Source organism: Apis mellifera, linkage group LG5, assembly GCF_003254395.2.
Source record: "Apis mellifera strain DH4 linkage group LG5, Amel_HAv3.1, whole genome shotgun sequence".
Lineage (NCBI taxonomy): Eukaryota > Metazoa > Arthropoda > Insecta > Hymenoptera > Apidae > Apis > Apis mellifera.
Window position 1 is genome coordinate 10,354,731 of NC_037642.1, and position 23,362 is coordinate 10,378,092.

Consider the following 23,362-nt stretch of genomic DNA (forward strand, 5'->3'; position numbering starts at 1 on the left):
TCGATTACGTAATATAGGGAAGGCTATCGTATCGCCAATGAGTCATGGCGACGCGGGCCCGTATCTTATGCGACGTTACTTGTACTCGATTTGACGTAGGAAAGAGAGGGAGCATGAAAGCCGATGCAAGTGCACACGCGTGCAGATTTCGCGACATCTACGGAACAAAAGGAATCAAGAATTATTGAACGTGCCTCGAGGATCGTTTCTATAAAGGATATCTTTGCGACGACTGAAAAGAAGAATTATATAACAATGCGTTAATACATTCTTGTTAATATCAGTTTGAAGAATAGATTCTAAAAAGAAAAATCGAGCAAATATTTATCGAGTCATAACTTTGTACCAGATGAAACGAGATTTCTATCTCCATCGTATTATCGTCAGCGAGCTTAATTTCCTTATACAACGTAATAATTATAAATAACCGTCATTTCGTACACCAATTTTCATGCTTTTAAAATCGACCTCCAAAGATCACGAATGCATTAACGCTTTAACACGTGAAACGCAATTAGCATTAAAAATCCACTGTTCTCTTCTTCCAATCCAAGTTTAGTTACATGCAATACCGTTCCTCGGATCAGTGCACCAGAGAACAAATTACGAAAGAGGGGGAGCGAGACACGAAGGGATAGGTGTTGTTGTTTCGAGAAACACCCTACGAAACACGTACCCGGAGGCGTCGATTAATCGCTAATCCGCGTTAAACGGCGATAAGCAGCGCGACTAATCTTATCTGGCCACGAATTGAGGGGGGTCACGTAATAGAAGTAGTTTAGGTAAACGTTAGTCGAGACACTGGGGGAAGGGGGAGAGGTGTGTGTGCATGTGTGTGTGTGTGCATCGGCCCCTAAACGTTACGCGTGCACGCCTGCAGCGTGTAGACTCGCGAGCTGGCATCTGCTATGAGTCACGGGTGACGAATGGTCGGACGGAGACGGAGAAAGCGGGAGAAAATTGTTGGGGAAAAGAGGAGGGGGATTGTTGAGGGGGAAGGGAGAGAATTAGAGCTGCGAAGGGTGTGGAGTGGAAACGAAAGAGTTTCGAGACTGTTGAATTTAAAATTGAGAAGAAAGAGGAGGAGGGGAGAAGAAAAAAAGATTGGAAAAGGAAGTTATGGAATTGGGGGGAAGGGGAGCGGCGTATTTTGGTGAACAGAAGGCGCATGTGTACGCTGAAACTCCGGACACCTGTCGGCCGCGATCAGTCGAAAATGATACGCGTGTTCCGGGAAATATACGGCGTTTTTACTCTCGTTTTTGTTTTCGTTGTTCCATTTTCTTCCTTCCTTAAAACGCTCCGCTTCCCTGAATGGTTAAAATTAACAGCCGTGGTGGTATCGTGTTCCGTGAACGAGGCGAATTACAACCGCTTCCTGCGCAATTCTATGAGATTAAACGTTTACGGAATTCTAACTGCGCACACGATGAAACGCATCGTGATAAATATAACCTTCTACTCGTTTAACGTCGCTGCATCGTATTTATTTTTTCTTTTTCATTGAAAAAATATATTTCCTCCTTTTAAAATTCCATCTCGTTCATCATTCACTGATAATCTTCGACAAGAAACAAATTACATTTCGTATGTTAATTTACCAAAAGGTTCCGCAGGAATCGAAGGATTCGCGCAAAATTCCCGAACGAGGCAGCCGTCATCCCGCTCGTTTTTCCCTCGTCAACGCGGCGCAGTTTGGTGTAACGGAAACAGGGTGTAACCAGCCGTTTCCGGTGGACCATTCACCGTATATGCGAGGAGGACTAGAAGACGAAAGGCTTCCATTCATGAAACCATGAGTCACTGGCGCGCGCGCGAGCCCGCACTAACGAATGCACGCACACACACACACACACATCCGTGAATATATCCCCTTCATGGTGCCCCAGTGTCGGCCTCTCGGTCTCCCCTCGTGTGTTTATTGCACCGCATTCTGCTCCACGCGCGTGAACGTGTGCGTAACGCGAGACGATCCTTGATCGCGCGCGTGTATGCGTGCGCGCATGCGTGCAAGGAAGGCCCTACCGAATGTGCGCAACTGGTGGAATGCTGTACCTGGCCAACCGACCAACACCGTAGGGACTGTTGCGTGAAATGAAGGGCACCTTGGTGCGTTGACCGTTAAAAACCGCCTCTTGGACGATGAAGGACGCACACAAAGCGACGATGATTCGAACCCCCTTTTTTTCCCCCCCCCGAGTCGACTTTCGGCCATTCGGAATTCCTGTATAAGTTTTTAGGCTCGTGCGTTCTCGCACGACGATGAATATTAAAACTTTCGCCGAGCCGATTATTCTATGGAAATTCTATAAGGGAATAAGGGGATATACAATAGGTTTTTTCGTATAATTGATGGGTATAAGATATGGGAAATCTCTTGTAAAACGGATATGTAAAACACGTGTCGGGGCACAGTTGAGAGGTTCAGCCCTTTGGAGATATGGATGGAATATCCCAAGTGTTTTTAGACATGAAACGTCTCTGTATATATATTATTGTAAAGGGTAATTTTATTTTTATGGCGATGCGAGCGGTTTGATTAAAAATTTTTAAGAATCGAAGTAGAAACGATTATTTGAATAAGCAACGAGGTACATTTTTTTTAAATGTTTAGCGATCAATAGAGCGTGTATAATGAATGGGCACGTATAATTGAAGAGAAACATCGGGAACAATGCTGAATTTTATGACCCCTCGCGTGTTATAATTATATTATCTTAACTGTAATCTTAATTTATTCCTTTAGTTTAATTAGGGGTTATAAACGAAGTTTTATAACGTATTTTCTTCGGTTGGGCTTGCTTCAGGATTCGAGAGTAAGCAGCCGGGTTAAGATGGAAAGTTTAACCGGTGTGTCCTTCACAAAGGATCGAGAGTCCTTGGTTCCCATGAAGGGAAATAATAAAGGACGCTCGAAATCCAGACCGTTAGGAGATTACCTGTACTTTGTTTGATTTACGATTCAGGAAGTTCGTTTTACAATTATATATTTTATATTTTCCATAAGATTTTACGATTCATCAAAAGATTAAAAACATTTAGAAAATCGTACGGAACAATTCGTATTATTCTCTCGCGTCTATTAAATCATGATATTTTTTTTCCTTTTCTGATGAGCGTTATGGATAATAAAAATGATCGATCGCTAATCGAACGACAAGTAACTACCTTTGAACGTTGTACCACTTGCGGATGAGATTGGATGCAAACGACAATGACGATCATTGCCCGGGGACACACCCAGCCAGTCGAAAGAATTACTCATCGACAGAGGCCAACATCTCTTTGCGAACGCTCTCCTCATCGCGGCGAGGATTAAACGCAGCCTCGCTCGAACGTCGCGTTATAACCGACCGACATTTTGCACCGTCAATTAGACCAATTTACCCTAACCGGTGATCCTTGTGTATTTTCGTCGAATCACATGCAACAGGTCCGTGAACGTCAATGGAGGCTACCATTCGTTCATTCGTTCAATGTCAACATTGTACGCTGCGAACTACTTATTTGTGCGTCATCGCACGGTTTCGAATGGTGCTCCGCTTGTTTAATGAATAGAATCTCGTTCCATTGATCGCGTAGTTGAATCAACATATTTTTTCCCGGTTCTTAAACACGCGAGAGAAAACGTAGAAATGGCAAATAAGCTTCGATAACAATTTGCTGTTTCCTCGCGGAAAATCAATTTATCAAAGTCTAAAATGCAAGCAATGCATGCATTTTCGTAATAGAATTCAAGAATAAAATTTCATTTCGTGAAACATGGTTCCGTTACTGAAGAAGTATATATTTTTTTTCTATACTTAAGGTATCCATTAGATAGCAATAAGGATGCTTTTAGAATTATCTAGAATCTTCTCATTCTTACAATCATTTCGTCGTTGCTACTCAAACCGGACCGAGTTACCTCTCGAAAAAGCGCATCTACTGTTATCGACGGTAGGTAAATTCCAACGACAAATTCTACCAAGAATGGAGACTCACCGATGAAGTCGAACGCCTCCTCGAAGTACTGTTTAAGGTTTTGGTGGCCAGAATCCGAGGCAGGGATCTGTCTGTACGTGATACCCCTCTCCTCGTGATATCCGGGCAGCTGTGAAGTGACATTGAGGACTCTGGTCGCGCCCAACGCGCGAAGAAGTTGCAAGTCGGCCGCGTCTCTTCCATTTCCAAGGTAGAGGAACGGTAGAACTCTCGAGGCTGGGTGGCTATCGATGTCCGCGGGTTGCGGGGTCGGTGGTCCGGACAGACTTAATACTGGACACCCTGGTCCTGGACTGGAACAACTGCCGACAGCGGACGGACCCGCTCCCACTGTTGGGAGAAGCGTATCCTCGCAGAGGTCCCTGTGCCGCCTGTGGAACTCCTTGTGTCCACCTGAAAGTAATCGAAAAGGATCGGTTTAAGGAGCTGATTTTGGGGCGTCGAGAGTTGGTCTGGAAGCCTGACAGGGTCGTGGGAACTGGTCTCGGGGGAAGCATCGAGTTACTCTGAAAATACCGATACAGTGAACCGGGAGCAGGTGGTGTCCGTTCGATCCTGTGATCTTTAACTATAACTTGGTTATGTATCAGAAATATTTAATAATCTTTTAAAGTATTTTCTATACTATTTCTTCTTATAGTTTAGATAAATGAAATTTATGATAATTCTAAAGAAAAAAAAATAGGATAAAAGTTCTCTTTCTATATTCTTGAAAAAATTGTCAATTTTAAATTAACTGTAAAAATAATATTATGTCTCGAGTAAGATAAAAATCGGATTCTCCTAGAAAAGGAACAATATAACAAAGGTGTTCCTTATTCACATGTGTTTTTTGCCCACAACATAGTGATTCAGCTGGCCCGAATTGTATCCTGGAATTGTGTACACAGCGATTTCTCGAGAAACGCGACCGGCTAATAAACCGTTCGCATAGCAGGTTAGCCAGTTACTTCCGCGTGTTGTATCTAAACCTGTACCCCCCCTCCCCTCTCGTCATAGCCGCCGGCTATGAGAAACACATCCGAGGAACTCTCGAACAGCCCTCAGGCTTTCTCGATAAATTTAGCACGTTTTTAAAAGCCTGGGGGAAAAATTCACAATCTCTGGTAATCCGGTGTGTAGTTCTAAGGAAGCCCTACTAACGTTGCATTATGAATTTTCGTTCTTGAAAGTCTTCCAGAAAGTCTTAAGAAACGCCGACTCGAGAAAGCGTACGGATGCAAAATAAACTCCTAATACCCCCGGAAGTTGTTACCAAACCGCTTCGGATATTTTTGGAATAATTCTTTAAAACGTTCTTCGCACGCAATAATTTATTTTACAATTTGTTTATACAAAATATATTTAATATTTATATATATATATTCTCTTTTTCGTACAGGCATTAATTATATCGTTTCCGAGAGACCCTCTCGACGACCATCCTCGAAACCATCCCATTAAGACACTCGGCGTCGGCCAACGCGTAGCAGCAATCCTCGGGAACGACGCGTGTCTGGGAAGCAGAATAGACGACGAACGAGGAAAAACAGGAGAGGAGGAAGCGAGATAGGAAACGAGGAACCGCGAATAAACGGCTGTGGGGTTTAAAAATAAAGGAACACACCGGCCGAGAGAAGAACGGCGAGGAAGAAGGGGGGGGGGAGGGGGCAAGGAAGAAATGTGGGCTAAAAGTGTCTTCCTCTCCTGACCTGCAGCTCGTAAGGCCTGGCCTGGCTCAACGATGAGTCACTCTTTTCGCCCCCTGCCGCCGCACCGCCACGGCCGCTAACCCCGTGTGCCGGCTACTGTTGTCGCGGCCGATGATTATTCCGCAGTCGCCGCAACGAAAACTTCCTTCTCGTTCGGGGGAACGAGATTGAAGAGGAGGGGTGGTGGCCTCTCCCTGCTTCCGGATTTAATTCAATTTATCGCTTTAATCCATAATACTTTTCCCTCTATTATTATTTCGCTCGGTAGGTAATGAGGATGGATGATCTCGCCTCGAGTTGCGTGGATTAATTCGACGAGCATTTATTGAATTCATCTAATCGAATTCGAATCGAATTCGATCGTCACGTTAAGCTTAAGGCCCGATTTCACGTTAAAACGGATAAAGAATTAAGATTTGGAGATGCGAGCGGTGCATTATCGATAGTCTCGGCGTATAAGTGGACGTAATGCAATTCCGTGACCTAGTCTTAAGATTGTCTGCCGGAAATCGTAAATATAGCGTTGGACACGTCCGAGGAACGCGTATCGACAACACTTATACAACATATGCTTATTTACATTATATAGTTTTATCGTTTCATAGTCCGTTTCCCAACAACTCCCTACGATCATTCAAAACGGACGTAACGGTTTTCGAAAGATTCTAGACGCGGCTATGTAAACGCGGCGAAACTCGTTACACATGTCTTCAAACAAAGTGGCACAACTGCGCCGTCTATCGATACCCGCGGGACACATCCTACGCCAAGGACTAGTTTTCAAAGGAAATCGCAACTTTGAGCGCGATCTATCGCGGATTGGTCACGTTATATGGTAAAACATTCGCCGTGGTACGTGACACAGCGCGTGACATCACGAGTTCATGTTTTACCATCGCGATACCCGATACGCGCGCGCTCCTCGCGACGGTTGAACGGTAATTACGCCTAATGTATCACAATTATTAAGAAAAGGGGATACGTGTGTGTTCTTTCGTGGGGTATTGGCCTGATTTTCAATCGCTGGCTGGCACGCGTGATTTTATGCGCTGACGCGTGCCTTCTCGTTTTAGTTCGTGATATCTCGATTTACTTTAGGAACACTAATGTCTATCTGTAGATTGAAAAACAAAAAAAAAAAAAAAAAAAACGTTCTTTCTTCAATCAACGTTGCATAATTGTTACGAATGAATATTTCTCAGAAATATGGATGGATGACTAATGATCGAAGAACATTGTCGAGGAATGCCGGTAATGAAGAAATCGATACGAATTTGTTCGACAAGTTCAAAAGATAATGGTGACGGTATAAGTTGATGTAGTAATAGAAGAATGATATTTTTGCGGCACTTGCAAAACGAGAGCAATGAACTTCGTACAAGTTGATTGTTGTAATGACCTAAATGAAGTGACCCACATTCCATCGCAACGATGCACTTCGTTGTCCACCACGTTGTAAGAATGCTTCGTGGAATTCCAATCTTTTTTTTTTTTTTCCTTCGTATCCTTTTTTTCCCCTTTAATATCTTAATAACTGATTTATATAAAAGTGAAAAATGTCTTCTCATTTGGAATTTGTGAAAGAACGTGTTATCGATCAAGGAAGAGTCAAAGAAAAAAAAATAAAAAAAAAAAATATCGTTACGAAAGAGGTTTATCTGCGATGTAATTTAACGCGAAACGAAAAATTGTTTCAATATAACGTCTCGGAAGAATCCGTGATTCCATTATACACGCGATTATAACACGAACGAGTCATCGAGTACGCATTACGCCTAAATCTAAAGGATACCAAAGCCTGAGTCATCCGCATAAGAGATTGTATTTACCCGCGTGCCACGTTCGACTTTGTATTCTCCCGCCGCTGTGGATGTTTTAGAAATACCTTTGATCATAGTTTTCGAATGACGTTGAGAATTAAATGACTAAATACAACATGGATAATAAAATATAAAATGTATAATTAAAGTGCTACCAATGACATCAGTCAACGGTGTAAATACAATCAACGATAAACAAAGTGCTTGCGAATATATAATTTAAACGAATCGAATTAACCGTTAATTTTACTTATTTTTATTTTTTCAAAAAATTTGGAAGATGGAAGATGAAATGTTAAAACAACGATTTAATATATATATTTTTTATAACGTCGAACAATACGTACAAATACGTACAAAAAATTTGATATCTTGATAAATATCTGTTGAGTAATTTTTAGATATATCGCAAATACTTGTTTTTATTATTCTTTCGTCAGATCAACGAAAAATAGAAATAGAATTTTTTTAAATCGCTTAAAAGACGAACGAGTTTACTAATAAAAATATGGATCAACGGAATGGTCCAACTTACTAACAAGACACAAAGTTCAGTGTTGGAGAGATCGAGGGGCATGGAGATCAACGCGCACCAAGCTTCCAATGACTCATATTATCGAAAACATAAAGAAGACAAACGGAGAGAGAGAGAGATTCTTACCCCACGGCTCGAGATTCTCCAGAGGAACTAGTCTCAACACGAGGCACGGTGCTTCCTTCTTGATTCTCATGTTTGAACTGCGTGAGATTTTCTCCACGATTCCCAGACGACTCTCACCTCACCATTTGACACACACGCGCACAACAATAAAGAACAAGAGTTCCCGGTGTTTGATCACACTCGACGAAACTTTCGGCGTCGTGTTACGCAAAGCGATGATTACAAGAGAGAGTTGTGTGTCTCCCTGTCGTTGGACGATCGTCAACCTTTTGATCGACGTCCAAACGATGTAATGTTTTAACGATGTCAACGTTTTCCAAAGATAGCACGATACCACGGCAAAAACTGTGTTTATGCGTTCACGATGAAACAGGGATAGATACGTGGCAAAAGTAGCGCTTGCCCTTTTGCTTGTTGGCGGGAGACTGGTGGCTAAGCGGCACGAGAGAGTTTACATGAGGCTCGACTGGATGAGTCATCCGGCTCGATGCTGATTGGCCGGCCGCTTCGTGACGTACACGATTTGCAGACGAAGGCACACGAACGAATCGCTGCTGTGTATTATATGTTCGTCCTTGTTTAGCTCGCGGTGAACGGATCACCGCGTCCTTTTCCACGTTTCTTCCTAGTTTCGCGGGGCTTCGTGCATTTCGTCGTAGCGGCACGCAATGCTTCGTGGCGTCCTATGACGACCTTGTCGCGCGATTTACTCGTAAATACATAACGTAACGCGCGACTTAATTGTCGAAGCATCGATAAATCGGCTCGGTTTACAAAAGAAAGTTTAAAAAGTTTAAACTTTGCGTGATTAGAATAAGAAAACAAGGTCCTCCGTGGTCTCTCGCCTCTTTCTCACCAGCGGTGACACCGGCGAGTGTTTTTTTTCACTTCGATATCGCGAGTCTCGGTCTCGTTCGGAATAGGAGAATGGAAAAGATGTAATTCAAGAATAAAACGAGATTTGAATAGAATTGAATAGAATTGAATTTTCACGACGTTCGTCAAGATCGGACGCCATGATTCATAGATTTGCCTTTACAATCGTTCTCCTTTCATTCCTCGGAGGCACGGAGGAGGAGAAAAAGGAAGAAAAGAACGAAATCGTGCCCCCTTTCCCGCATAATCGGGAATCGCCGTCTTACACGCGTTACGAAAATCAAATTTCTAATTTCTGTCCGCGTTTATTTATAGGGACCGCTCGCTCCGGCCAGCGAATATTGGACGGTTGAAGAAAGTCGACGGTCCGTCGGTCGGTCGGTCGGTCGGCCGGCCGGCCGAGGGGGGCCCCTCGGTGAACAAAAGATCAAAGGTTGACTTTTGCCGTGGAGCAAAAATAAATCGAGGCATTATGCGTCTTTCGAATACTACAATGATTCACGGGATTTGCACTCGCTGGTACCGCACATCGACGAATAGTCTTACGCAAGTTTGCGCCCAGCGAAACCTCTCCCGTCTAATTTTATCACTTATCGCGTTCCCTTGCTTAGTATGCACTTATGAAATTCCCCTGCTGCGTGGCTCTCGACCACCGCGAGTGACGATCGACTTGCGCCAAAAAGCCGGAAATAGCGTTAATAAATGCAAGATCTACAATCGAAATCGCCCGAATCTTCCGCGTCCAATTTTAGAATTTCAGAATAGAACTGTTCGATTTATCAATAGTAGTTTCAATACATATGTGTTTCAAAAACTTTGATCCTTATTTCGAAAAATTCTATGGACGATTTAATGTTGTAAAAAAAAATAAAATAAACTATGTATCACTTCCTTGTTTTTCTCTTATTCTTCCATTATGGGGAACAGAATCAATTTCAAAGAAACGCATCAGATTTGGGAAAATCCAAAATCGCGTATTAGGGACGATTACTAAGTTCTTTATTCGTCGAGATGTTCGAATCGCGGTAGTCATATTACAAAGAAACGACGTCCGACACGCGTAATAGTTTCTTGGTATTAAAAAACTTGATTTCAATCGATTACTGTAAAGAAAAACAAGGATAATTAAATTTTAACTTAATAATCGTAAAAGCGTTGGCTCATCCTCCCTGTTTCTTGACATTTCGAAAACAAATTCTTAAAATTTATTTAAAATCTTAAAATCTTATCTTCCATCTTCCGATCCGATTTCTCGTTCTCTTTCTTCTTCCTTTTCTCCAACAAATCGCGAGGCTGGTCCTCGCGGATGATTCAATCGTGAGCGTGCGGGATGGAAATCCCTTCAAGGTTAATGACTAACGTTTAAAGAGAAATGGATATCGCGATCCACGTCGTTCACGCGTAGGCCATAAACGATTACAATCGGTGACGGTGATCTTTTTTTCTTTCCAGCAGGTGTCTCCAATTCCGGACAGTGATGTCAAGTCGAAAATTCCAACGAGCATCGCGAAACCGCGATTCCGTGTCATGGGATCGCTATGCTTTCAAAAAGCTTTCGAGGAATTGGTGAAGCAGGGAACTAGTAAACCAGAATCGAACTTAGTCAGACTACTAGTCGAGATTATCCCCTGGAAGAATGTTCCGGATAATCGGGGCGGAGACTTTGAACAAGATCTATGATTTAGACCAGTGTCTCCCAACCTTTCTTCGAACAAACAAACGTTTCCTATGTGTATAAAATATATATATCGAGACTTTCGAGAAATTTTGTTTGATAATCCGTGATTTAAACGGTTTCAAGATTTGAGAATAATCGTCTTTGATCTTCTGACTGGATTATCTAATATCGTGGAATATAATGTAGAATATCTCGAGGATCTGTAATTTTTTTTTTATGGTAGATAATACGAAGAGAGATCTAATCAAAACAATATTAAGTGAGTCACCATGTGACGATACTTCTCGATCTATATTGACCATAATTTCTTACACCAACGCACATAATGTTTTCCTCTCTACTCGATGACTCTCTACTCGCGAATACTTTTCGATTTTCTTTTTTTTTCTCGTAGCAGCAGAAACATATCTTCTAAACGTATTCTTCTAAATTACTGGCCTTCGAGATCCTACTTTTCGACTCTCCTTTTTTACAAACACACACGCCTATGAATCCTCCAATAAGACACGAGGAGGCATCGTTCGAGGAATTCGATCGATATCGTATCCACACAGATTAATTAGAATAAAACAATTGTCCAGTGTTGCAAGACGCATCACGTCATATGCAAATCGATACTCGCAATACCGATGACAGCGAGCGTATTCGTATGTATGTATGCACGAATACGTCCCAAGAATTTTCAACGACCGATTAATCACCATACGCGCGCGTATATTGCGCGCATTCCGTCTCGATTTCATCGCGATCACGGGCCAAGATCGAGCCACTCGACGACCAGCCCAACGTGAATCAAATGGTAAACAGACGACGAGATATATAAGCGCTCGCAATACGGTCTGCCGTATAAACGCGATCCGCCATGATTCACCGGCCTATAGGGAATAAAGTTCATCGATAGTGGTCGCGGCACCGGCTAAATAGGGATGATGCATCCTCCGATAAATCGATCGATCGTTCGAAATTTCTCGCGAGCAGAATCCTCCTTTCAATCCTTCTCGAGGAAGAGATCTCGAGGAATCCTTTTGTAATGGATCCGTAAGAAGGATATTTTTTTTTTTTAATTTTGCAGAAAGGAAATAAGTTTAAGGTTCAGAGAGAGGCTAGCAGGCTTATCGTTCTAAATTTCTCCATTCGAAAGGGTATTTTTCCTTTTCTGCTTGCGAATAAATATATAATAATAATAATAATAATATTAAAAGTGTATTGAAAATAGTGTGGTGAATATAATGAATCAGCGAAGAGTCATTATTTACCGAGATAACATAATCTTTATATTCTCGTCATGCAATATATCCATTAAATTACCTCAAATAAATCAAGATATTCTTTTCTAAACCGATGAATACGTAGGTAAAATGGAAAAACGGACGAATCCAAGAAGGTTCAGAATCTCGAGAAGATAGAAAAATATATTAGGACGCGAAATGATTCGAAATACTCTCGAAATCTTGTTTTCATCAAAGTTTGGATGGAACGAGAAGGCCTCGAAGCAGAAGGCGGCGTAGAAGTGTAGAACCCGCTATCGAGACGCAAAAGTTGATATCGATGCGGTCAGGTATGAGTCACGCGGCCAGTGCGCCTAGGCACTTCTCGAACGACCCTGAATTACGTCGACGATCCACGCGCTCTTTTGTTTACCGGCTTTCAAGCTTAGTTAACATCTTTGTGATTCAGATGGGAATTTATGAGATTCGCGTATATATCACACGCGATTCCCGGAAACGTTGTTGCTTATGCGCCGTTTCGTAAAAAGAAAAGAAAAGAAAAGAAAAGAAAAAAAACTTCTGACACCACGAGCCCGAGATGACACCGCGTTGCATAAAAATGCTAATCGAGATAAGACGTAAACATGTTTATTGTACGTCGCCTCTTTAGGAAGATTTGGTTGACACAGTGGTTAGACGTCGGATATTTTGGGAATATTAAAAATAATAAAACGATAATTTTTTTTCCTTTCGGTTGTTAAATCTCTCTCTCGTGAAATTCTTAATCGATCGAATAGAACGATTATATCAAAATCTTTGTTATCGTTCAGTTAAAAAAGTTTAGAAAAATTATCCGACTCGATTTTATCTAGATATATCATCTTCGTAAACGTGTTTTACAATGCGCGTGATACTAATCTCAAAATTTAAGTCTCAAATATACATATTCATATCCCTGATAACGTCACGTTTTACTGAAATACAACTGCATTTTTTTCCCGAGAGAGATTACGAAATAAAGTGGCACAAGTAGATCTTCAAGGAGACGATAATTGCTTTCGAAAATTTCATCTTTAAGTTGACGTTTTGCGTCACGGACAGATTCACGTGTTTTCGTTCGTTTGTTTGTTGCGTCGTACCGTAAAAAGAGAATGTCGTCAATCTTCTAAGAGGTAAGTGCGTCAGAGAATGGATCTCTCGTTGTTCTCTCGGATTATAATTTCTGCTGGGCGATTTGTTAATGGCAGACGATATATGTAAATCCGTCTGATCGAGACATTACGGCACACGCGACAACAACTCGAAACTAGTTGGCAAAACTCGTGGCCGTGCCATTTCTCGTCGAACCGTTGTTTTCAATTAGATTTTATGTCCCGTTCACCTTAGCTATTTTCAACTGTGCTAATTTTAACAGCTGGCAGACTATTAATATGATATTCGTCAAATGGCAAGAACGCAAAGGGAATACTAATCGAAACGATTGTATTGGATTGGCATGTGAATGAAATTTTTTTTTTTTTTAAATATATCATACAGATTGATTTTTTGGGGATCAAAACAAAGATGGAAAGATTGGTGGTACAAATACGGTTGTTACGGTTATGGTTTATTTGTCAAGTTGTAAACGGTTTAAGCTTGTTTGATAAAGCGAGACGAAGAGCGAAACGGTGACGCAACAGAGATAGTGCTACTTCATTTTATCATCGTCGCATTTTGTTCAATGCAAATTTCGATCTCTAGATAAATTAATAAAGCTTCGATTCCATAATTTTTGCCAATTTTTGTTTTATGCTTTAAAGATGTTTTATGAATATATTGACAATTGATTAATTTTACAGATACACGTAGATATTTGTCATAATTTTTATTTCTGATATTTTGGAAATTATTTAAGACAATTTAAGAAATTTAGAGTTTATTCTTAGTTTCTTAAAAGTTATAACATTATTTTAATTTTTTAACTATTTCAATTTCTTTTCAAACTTTTGCACTTTATGAAAAACGTAAAAATATCTCTTTCTTTTAATTAACTTAGATTTTATTGTATCGCAGAGATGATATAGATTTTTAAAAAAGTTTAATAAAATCGCTATCAATTATCTGTCTAAGCGCCGATATTCCTTCACTTATCTATTAGTCATAATTAAGTTTTTAATTTTTTTTTTCTGTTTCCACTTAGACTAGAGAAGAAGAAAAGAATTCGCCTAAAAAAAAAATTAGATAGCTTATTGTACGTAATAATAAAAATTGTTTATAAATGATGCATCTGATGATACGAATCGTTGCGTTAAATCTTCGATTAATCCAATGACTCAGTGGAAAAGTAGAAAGAGAGATAACTCGATTGCCTCGCATATTATTATCTATTTTCGATTTACATCTTCAAATTGATTACATTTCTTATTAAACGCTTTTCAATAAATAATTTTTTCGTACAAGGAAACAAAAACATTGAAAATTGTAATTGTAATTGAAACATTGAAAATTGTAACCCAACTTAGCATTCTTTTGGAAATTAATAATTGAAGAGATTGTAGAATCGTGGAAAAAATTTTCTCGAATGTTATCGCGTGACTTTTACTCTCGTCATTTGGAATCTTCTCTCCGTTCGATAAAATCAAAAAATCAAAAAGAAGAAGGAAACGAAATCTTTCTTTTACCTAACCTCTTTTACGAATATTTAACAACGCATATAATTTCGATTAATACGAAAGGAGAAGGATTCGACGAAAATTTTCTCGATCATCGTTAAAATAATCTCGTTATTTGGAATCGTCTCTCCGTTCGATAAAATCAAAAAATCAAAAAGAAGAAGGAAACGAAATCTTTCTTTTACCTAACCTTTTTTACGAATACTTAATACTTCATATATTTCGATTAATGCGACGAGAAGGATTCGACAAAAATTTTCTCGAATGTTATCGCACGAGCGTGACTTTTACTTGATCATCGTTAAAATAATTTCGTCATTTGGAATCGTCTCTCCGTTCGATAAAATCAAAAAATCAAAAAGAAGAAGGAAACGAAATCTTTCTTTTACCTAACCTCTTTTACGAATATTTAACAACGCATAATACAATTTCGATTAATGGGACGAGAAGGATTAAAAAAGGAATTAAAAAAAGAAGATTCTCAAGAGAATTCAAAAGTCAAAGATACAGATTGAAAAAAATTTATCATACAAAAACTCTCTCTCGTCCTTTCAACAAGCAACACGAAAACAAATTCCATCGAATCCAGCCTGTTCCCCGAAGCAAATCACACCACCCTCCTGGCTGTCGCTGCGAGTGAGCCAGCCCCAATTTAAGAATTGGGGCGGCCACTCCCGCCAGCCACAGGTGTCGTTTACAACGCGTTCCAAAGAATTATTCTCCGTCGAATCGAAGGGGTTGCGTTCTCCACGATTCCTCCTCCACCCTCCCCTCGTTTACAGAGAGAGAGAGAGAATGAAAAACAAAGAGAGGCGACTCTTGTTTGAGGCAACATGTGTGACGATGGAGGATTGGAGGCGGCGTTGTATCCACAGCCACCTGCCGCAAGGCTGGCCACGTTCGTACGCACGTCCTGGGAATTCGCTTTGCCGGAACGTAAAACGCGTGGAACGCGTCACGAAGGATTCCGGTGTGAATGAATCACTTAAACGAGAAACACGCGGCTGGCATACGTAATGTTTCTGTTCGCGGCGCTTGAGATGTTTGCCCGGGGAGATGACGGGTTGATGGATGGATGTTGGTGGTTGGTGGAGGAGAAGAGAACTTACTTTCGCCCTCCCCTCCCCCTTTTCACTCGCCACGCAACAGTCTCGAGCGAGGATTCTCGAGAGAGAATTTGTCGGGGAATTTCCAATTTTTCAACATTTTTCAAATCGATCGAGAAAAAAATGATTATCTCGTACAGCGATAAGCGATGGGTCATTGAATCGATAAAATTGATAGATGGAATTGAATCGATAATCTGGCTAGAATAGTTGAAAAATTTTCTCAGAGAGGAGGAGAAGAAATTTGACGTGATGTGAGTAATTTAAATAAAAAAGAACATGGGGAAACGAGTTTAGATTTGTTGTCGAAGAAAAACAGTTGGTTATCTTTATCGTTTCGATGATAAAAAAACGTGGCTAGGAGAAATTTAAAATTCAGATAATTCGTTAGTCTCGGTTGTGTTAATCTAATCGTAAAATTCTTTCGAGAAATTTAACTTGGAAGATAAGTGTATCGCGGTAAGACAGATCCATCAAGCAATACGTAATCCTACTAAACGTGTCGTTTGCAGCATGAACTAATCGTGAGTCATCCAACCGATCGCTTAACACCGTCAGTGTTTCTCTCGAACAACGATCCCTCTGTGACGAAAGGAAACGGATACAGGATCCCCCTTCGACGACTCTCTTCGACGGATTGAAAAAAGAGAGAGAAAAAAAAAGACGAGGAATACAGAAACATCGGCCATCGATCATCCCGAACAATTACGTAAAAATTAACGTCGAAAGCCTGTCGAATCGTATAATAACGAATTCACATGCTGTCCAAGTCAAAATCTTTCCTTTCATCGATGAAAATTAGTCTTCCAAATCTCTTTCGATAACTCTTCAACAATACGAAATATGAGATCATTTTGAAAATTTGTAACAAAATTCTTTAGAAAATCAATCTTTCGTTCATCTCAATTCTTCATCGATGAAAATTACTTTTCCAAATCTCTTTCGACAATAAATATGAGATGTCGATCATTTTGAAAATTTATAATAAAATTCTTTAGAAAATCAAATCATCATTTCATCGATCTTTCGCTCATCTCAATTCTTCATCGATAAAAATTATTCTTCCAAATCTCTTTCGACAATAACTCTTCGACAATAAATATGAGATCTCGATCATTTTAAAAATTTACAAAATACAAAAAACAAAATTCTTTAGAAAATCAATTTCATCGATTATCCTTTTTATTTAACAAACTCGACATCTTTCATCTCAATTCTTCATCGATGAAAATTATTCTTCCAAATCTCTTTCAATAACTCTTCAACAATACGAATATGACATCATTTAAAAAATTTATAACTTCCTAATAATCTTTCTCCTATTTAACAAACTCGACATCTTTCATCTCAATTCTTCATCGATAAAAATTATTCTTCCAAATTTCGACAATAACTTTTCAACAATAAATATGAGATTTCGATCATTTAAAAAATTTATAACAAAATTCTTTAGAAAATCAATTTCATCGATCTTTCGCTCATCTCAATTCTTCATCGATGAAAATTAGTCTTCCAAATCTCTTTTGACAATAACTCTTCAATAATAAATATGAGATCTCGATCATTTAAAAAATTTATAATTCTTTAGAAAATTCTTTCATCGAGGATTATATTTTTCTTTTATCCACCAAACTCGACAAAATCTTTCATCTCAACAAGAGCTTAAATTACCAAAAAAAAAAAAAAACACTTTTCGATTATCCCAGAAGATTTTACATCCACGAAATTCTTCCTAAGAATTTCCTTCCACCGATGAAAATTATTTTTCCAATGGCAAGCAAGCATCGACGCGAGATGACGTTGGAAATTTTATTAATTTATATATCGAGCAAGGAAGAGGGGTGTGAGATATGCGCTTCGATATTAACTTCACCCTCTCCCCTCCTTCTCTCCGTCTACTTTTCGACGCCTTTCCTTCTATCCGGACGAAGATTTAATTCGTTTCGGAGCGACGATGCCCGGATAAAGAAGTGGAGACGGGGTGAAAATGACGAGGGATAACGAGGGAGCAGAATGGAAGAGAATGGAACCGTATGAGTTGGCAGCGAGCATCGGTTGTGAGTCAGTCTAACAATTTTCTCTGCGACATCTCGTCCTCCCTCCCCCTCCAATGATTCTCTTTCCTTCCTTCCTTCCTTCTTTCTTTTTTTTTCGTTTCACGTGACACGAGTTTATAAGAGGAATTGAAATGGTTTGAAGTGGAATGCTTTTTAGTAAAATTGAAAGAATTTGAATCGACGGATAATCGAGAGATTGGAAAGAAATTCGAATTTTTATACGCGGAGAAAAATGGATGATTTTTGTAAAAAAGAAAGAACTTTTATTGCGAAAGGCATTGCTGCTTACTCGGCTATTGTTCTAAATTTAACCATTGTGCTATACCTTCGCCCGATGAAACTTGCACGAAGGTAGGTAAAAATCGCTTTGTACTATTGTTACGTTAGTACTATCTAGAGACCAGCGTGCTCTCTCTTTGTCAATAAACATTATCGATCCGAGAGTTAGAGAGGCGATTGTGACGTGGCTCGGCTACATGTAAAACGACGCACCAACCATGCCCGATATCTCCTCCTCGTGTATGCTTTCATTCAACCTTTGTTGTCCATTAGATAGAGAATAATGAAGAATGTGAAGCACGATATAAAAAAAAAGAAAAAGAAAGAAAGAAATAAGCAATAAAAAGAGACCGAGAGAAGAAACGTTTCCACTCTTTCTCTTTGCACTTTTAATCCAAAGAGAAAGAAAATTAAACACGGATAAAAATTTTTGAAGTACAAACATTTCCAATAGATCTTAGATACATATTTTTCTTTTTTCTTTTTTCTTTCTATCTTTATCAAGATTAATCTTCACTATAATATATACTATATCACAGAGACATTTCTATCCCCATCAAGTATTGTTAAGTATCGTTTCAACTTTCATTATAATCTTCTAGATCTTTAATTATTATTTAAAAAACTATTATTTAAATTATTCGAAGTAGATATATGTACAAAGCTTCTTTCTTTTTCCTTTCCACTAATTCAACTTGCCATCTTTTCTGAATCCTCCAAATGTAATTTATTAAATTTTAAAGAATTCAACTTCTAAAAAAATTCCCAACGAAAGATAAAAGAGACTCGTCCTTTCGAATCTAACTCGAGTAAAAAAGAAAAGGGAGAGGAGAAACCTTGTCAAAAAAAGAAAAAAGAAACGAAAGATAAAGACACGCAAGCTTTCTTTGCTCGATGAAAATTTTATTCTTCATATTCGCCATCACAGTGGATTAAAAGAGAAAAAGGAATAATGACGTACGCTCTTTCTACTGACATCCATCGATCCGAGAAACGATTTTTCGATCGTTGGAGAATTATAAAGAACGAATGCAACACAGGTGTGGGTAACGGGATGGAAAATTAGTATTCACCCGATTTCTTTCTTTTTTTTTTCGGTGTTAAGATAACCGTGTGATGGGTTGTCATTTATCGCCACACGGCTTATCGTCACACGCTTATCGTTCAGGTGGGCACTCCGATACGGTGTTTAGTCACCCCGGATTCGAGTGGAAAAAAAGGAGGAAGAAACTGGTAGATAATAAAAAAAGAGAGAGAGAGAAAGAGGAGGAGAGGAAATGAAATCGCGCGATAAGAGGTGTTTTGCTCTTAGGGAAAATTATTTAGAATTTCCAGGAATCGATAACGCGATCGATAACGTGGCTTATTTATCTATATTTTAAAAAAAAAGATTTTTACAAGGGATAAACTCGATCACAAGTAGATTAATTGTATAACTAATTTGATTTTTATCTGATAAACAGTCGACATTGTAACTGTTTCTTTCTTCTACAATCGGTGATTATTATTTCATAATCTAGTTGCTCCGATCCTTTCCTTCTTTCTTTTTCCTTTCCACTAACAATTCAACTTGCCATCTTTTCTGAATCCTCCAAATGTAATTTTACATTTATTAAATTTTAAAGAATTCAACTTCTAAAAAAATGCCCAACGAAAGATAAAAGAGACTCGTCCTTTCGAATCTAACTCGAGTAAAAAAAAAAGGGAGAGGAGAAACCTTGTCAAAAAAAAGAAAAAAGAAACGAAAGATAAAGACACGCAAAGATGAAGAAACGCACGGTCCAATCTCACGATCCTTTCACCAAAAAAAAAAAAAAAAAAAAAGAGAGAAAACACAAAGAGAGAGAGAAGATTGGAAAAGAAGTGCACTAAATGCATGAATCGGTCCCTCAGAGATTCGGGTCGGCATAATCGTGCGGGGATCAATGACAGGATTCAGAAGCCGTGAACGCGCTTAGGGGGACGTGGACGGCGGATTTGGTGATTTATTCGAGTGGTCCATGCTGTCTGAGCTCGTGCCACGAATAGCCCACGGAATCATACCGGGTGTGTGAGTCACACAGCCGGATCGTGGAGTAGGAAACGGCCACGTTTTCGAAGGACGCTTTAAGACACGCCGTTCCCGCATTCTTTCCGCGTCCACGCACCACGGCTCTGATTCATTTCGCGCCTAACAGATCCCGCGACCCTGATTTCATTACCGATCCACCTGCGCATCGATGCGAACAGGGGAAGAGGGGAGAGAACGAAATTTTGGGAAATGATTCGAATAGGAAATGGGATGGCGATTTCTTTGGTGGTTGAAAGTCTAGTTGATATTGGTGATAAGTAAATATCGGAAATTTTGGGGATAAATAATTTCCAAGCCATCTAGGTGATCAATATATACTATATATATTTTATAATTGAAATTTTAGGATTTAAATATAGAAATGAGATGACGATTTTTTTAGGTGGTGGATTGTAAGTTGAAAGTCTAGTTGATAAATGATAAATAAATAGGAAATTTTGGGCAGAAATAATTGAAGTAACTGGCAAATATACTCTACAATTGAAATAATAGGATTTAAATAGAAATAATGAGATGAGATAATTCTTGGAAGTAGTGTTATTCCATAAGTTGAAAATCTGGAGTTTAGTTTTGGTGATAAATGATAAATATTGGAAATTTTGGACAGAAATAATCAATGTGACTGGCAAATACACTGTATAATTGAAATACTAGGATTTAAATAGAAATAATGAGATGAGATAATTCTTGGAAGTATTCTTGTTATTCCATAAGTTGAAAATTTGGAGTTTAGTTTTGGTGATAAATGATAAATATTGGAAATTTTGGACAGAAATAATCGAGATGATTGGCAAATATTGGCAAATATATAATTGAAATATTAGGATTTAAATAGAAATAATGAGATGATGATTCTTAGAAATGTTATTAGCCCATAAATTGAAAATCTGGAATCTAGTCTAAATTCTAGACAGAAATAATCAAAGTGACTAGCAAATATGCTCTACAATTGAAATGCTAGGATTTAAATAGAAATAATGAGATGATGATTCTTGGAAGTGGTGTTAATTGAAAATCTAGAATCTAGTTGATAATAAATATTGGAAATGAGACAATAACTTTTGTAGATGATATGTTATAAGTTGAAAGTTTGAAGTCTAGTTAATAAATAATAAATTTTAACAAAAATTTAGACTAGCAAATATACTCAACAATTGAAATGCTAAGATTCAAATAGAAATGAGACAACAACTTTTGTGTCTCAGGTGAAAATATTACAAATTGAAAGTCTGAAATCCAGTTGATGACAAATGATAAATATTGAAAATTTTGGGCAGAAATAATCGAGATGACTGACAAATATACTCTACAATTGAAATGCTAGGATTCAAATAGAAATGAGACGACAACTTTTGTGTCTCAGGTGAAAATATTACAAATTGAAAGTCTGAAATCCAGTTGATGACAAATGATAAATATTGAAAATTTTGGGCAGAAATAATCGAGGTGACTAACAAATATACTCTACAATTGAAATGCTAGGATTCAAATAGAAATGAGACAACAACTTTTGTGTCTCGGGTGAAAATATTACAAATTGAAAGTCTGAAATCCAGTTGATGACAAATGATATTTATTCAAAATTTTGGGCAGAAATAATCGACAAATATACTCTACTGAATGCCTAATTTTACTTTCTTAATCTCGACAAATTAAATAAACAAATATTGCTGAGAAAGGAATATCGAATCGAAGGAAAGAATAATCCTCAACTTGATTCGAATAAACTTAACATTCACGATATATTTTTTCACTTCTCGGTTGAACGTTCGTTTTCTCTTTCCTATAATTATAAAATATATTTCCCAATCCGTAAGGAATCGTTCGCCAACGACTGGAAACTCGTGACGATCCTCGAAACGTAAATACTTGCTTGCATTATCGATTCGAAAAAATGTACACGTGAATGCCTTTCGGATTGCTGACTGGCCGAATATTTGTTTATTATACACGAGCGCTCGATGATTTAGTTGTTCGTTTGCTTTATTCGCTCGTCATGAGTCATCGCTCGTGAGCGAAATACTCGTAGAACCTCGAAACAAGTGGAGTATTATTCCTTCTCCTCTTCTTCCTCTTCTTCCTTCAGAAGGTAAATCATACTATTCTTAACACAACTTTTTAACACAATTGTATCACATTTTTGAAATGTTGAACATTTTCGAGGAAAATGATCTTACGTTTCTTACCTTCCTCTCGATTCGTCCAAATAAAATGATAAATAAATTTGTTTGTTTAATCTTGTTTAACTTCTTAAACGAAGAAAACGTTCCAACTGGTTGGAAAAAACTGGGACAGAAGAGTGGCGTAGTAACGTAAATGAGTAATCGCGGTGGCATCTTTATATGTTAAAGGAAATAAAAGGCGAGCTGGATGGCATCTGGCTGGAATTTGCATCGAACAACAGGTTTCTGCATTCTTCTTGTCGCTCGAGGGACACGCGTCTCGCACGAGGCGCTGTCCAATTACGCGACGCCTGCATACGGTATACGGAGTCATTAATGCGGCATCGAGCGAATCCCGATTGCATAATTGATCCGGCCTTTTGTTCTCTCTTCCAGCGAGAGAAAATTCTTGGCTAGTTCGAAGGGAAAAAATTCCTCTTCCTTTCATTTTATCGATCGATCGATCCACGACAGATAATATATAACACGTAAAATTTCGAGTATCGACGAAGGAAGAAATCATGGTTCCACAATTGTATAATTGAAAGAATTCCGCGCCCTTTCATTTATAACCAGGCTTGTTTATGAAACAAGTTCTATTGTTTGATGGGCTACCCGCATAGGGCGCAATCGATATTTTCGAGCCAACTTACTACGAGCAAACTAATCGCGTCAATTTACATTAATTTCAACCACATTCCCGTCCAACGTCATCGCGGAATTACTCGTATTTTCAATTAGCTTCCCGTCGATAACAATGACTCACCAATTCATTCGGGGATGTGGAAAACACCCACTTATCGACTCGATCGATAACAGTAGAGAGAAGAATTCCTCTCGATCGATGAGATATATCTCAAAAAGAGGAAAGAAATGTAATGTTTTGCGTCTTCGATTCGTCGACTAACAAGCTTAGAGACTCGAAGATTCCAAAAATATATAAATGACGAGCAATAGGCCAACCTCGAGAAGAAAATAATCAAATTCCTCTCCTCCCAATTTCCATTCCCAAAAAAGCAACTTCTCCTCTTTCTTCCTTTTTTCATCCACGATTATTAACACTCTGCCTGTCCTACACGAGGCTCCCTACGTTCCAAGAATCCTTATCGTGCACCGAT

At 38.9% G+C, this 23,362-nt stretch overlaps 1 protein-coding gene and 1 long non-coding RNA gene across 3 annotated transcripts in view; one reads left to right on the forward strand and one right to left on the reverse strand.

Annotated features, from left to right (window-relative positions):
• Positions 1-23,362, reverse strand: part of LOC408844 (dual specificity protein phosphatase 10) — an 88,301-nt gene that overhangs the window by 4,675 nt on the left and 60,264 nt on the right. For both annotated transcript variants that reach the window (XM_016912122.2, XM_006567774.3), the window contains one exon: positions 3,985-4,377. In XM_016912122.2, the coding sequence (XP_016767611.2) occupies positions 3,985-4,377 (393 nt within the window). The remainder of the gene's footprint in view (positions 1-3,984; positions 4,378-23,362) is intronic.
• Positions 13,769-19,835, forward strand: LOC107964408. The gene is made up of 2 exons (XR_001702869.2): positions 13,769-15,929; positions 16,188-19,835. It is a non-coding gene; the product is annotated as an uncharacterized LOC107964408 (long non-coding RNA).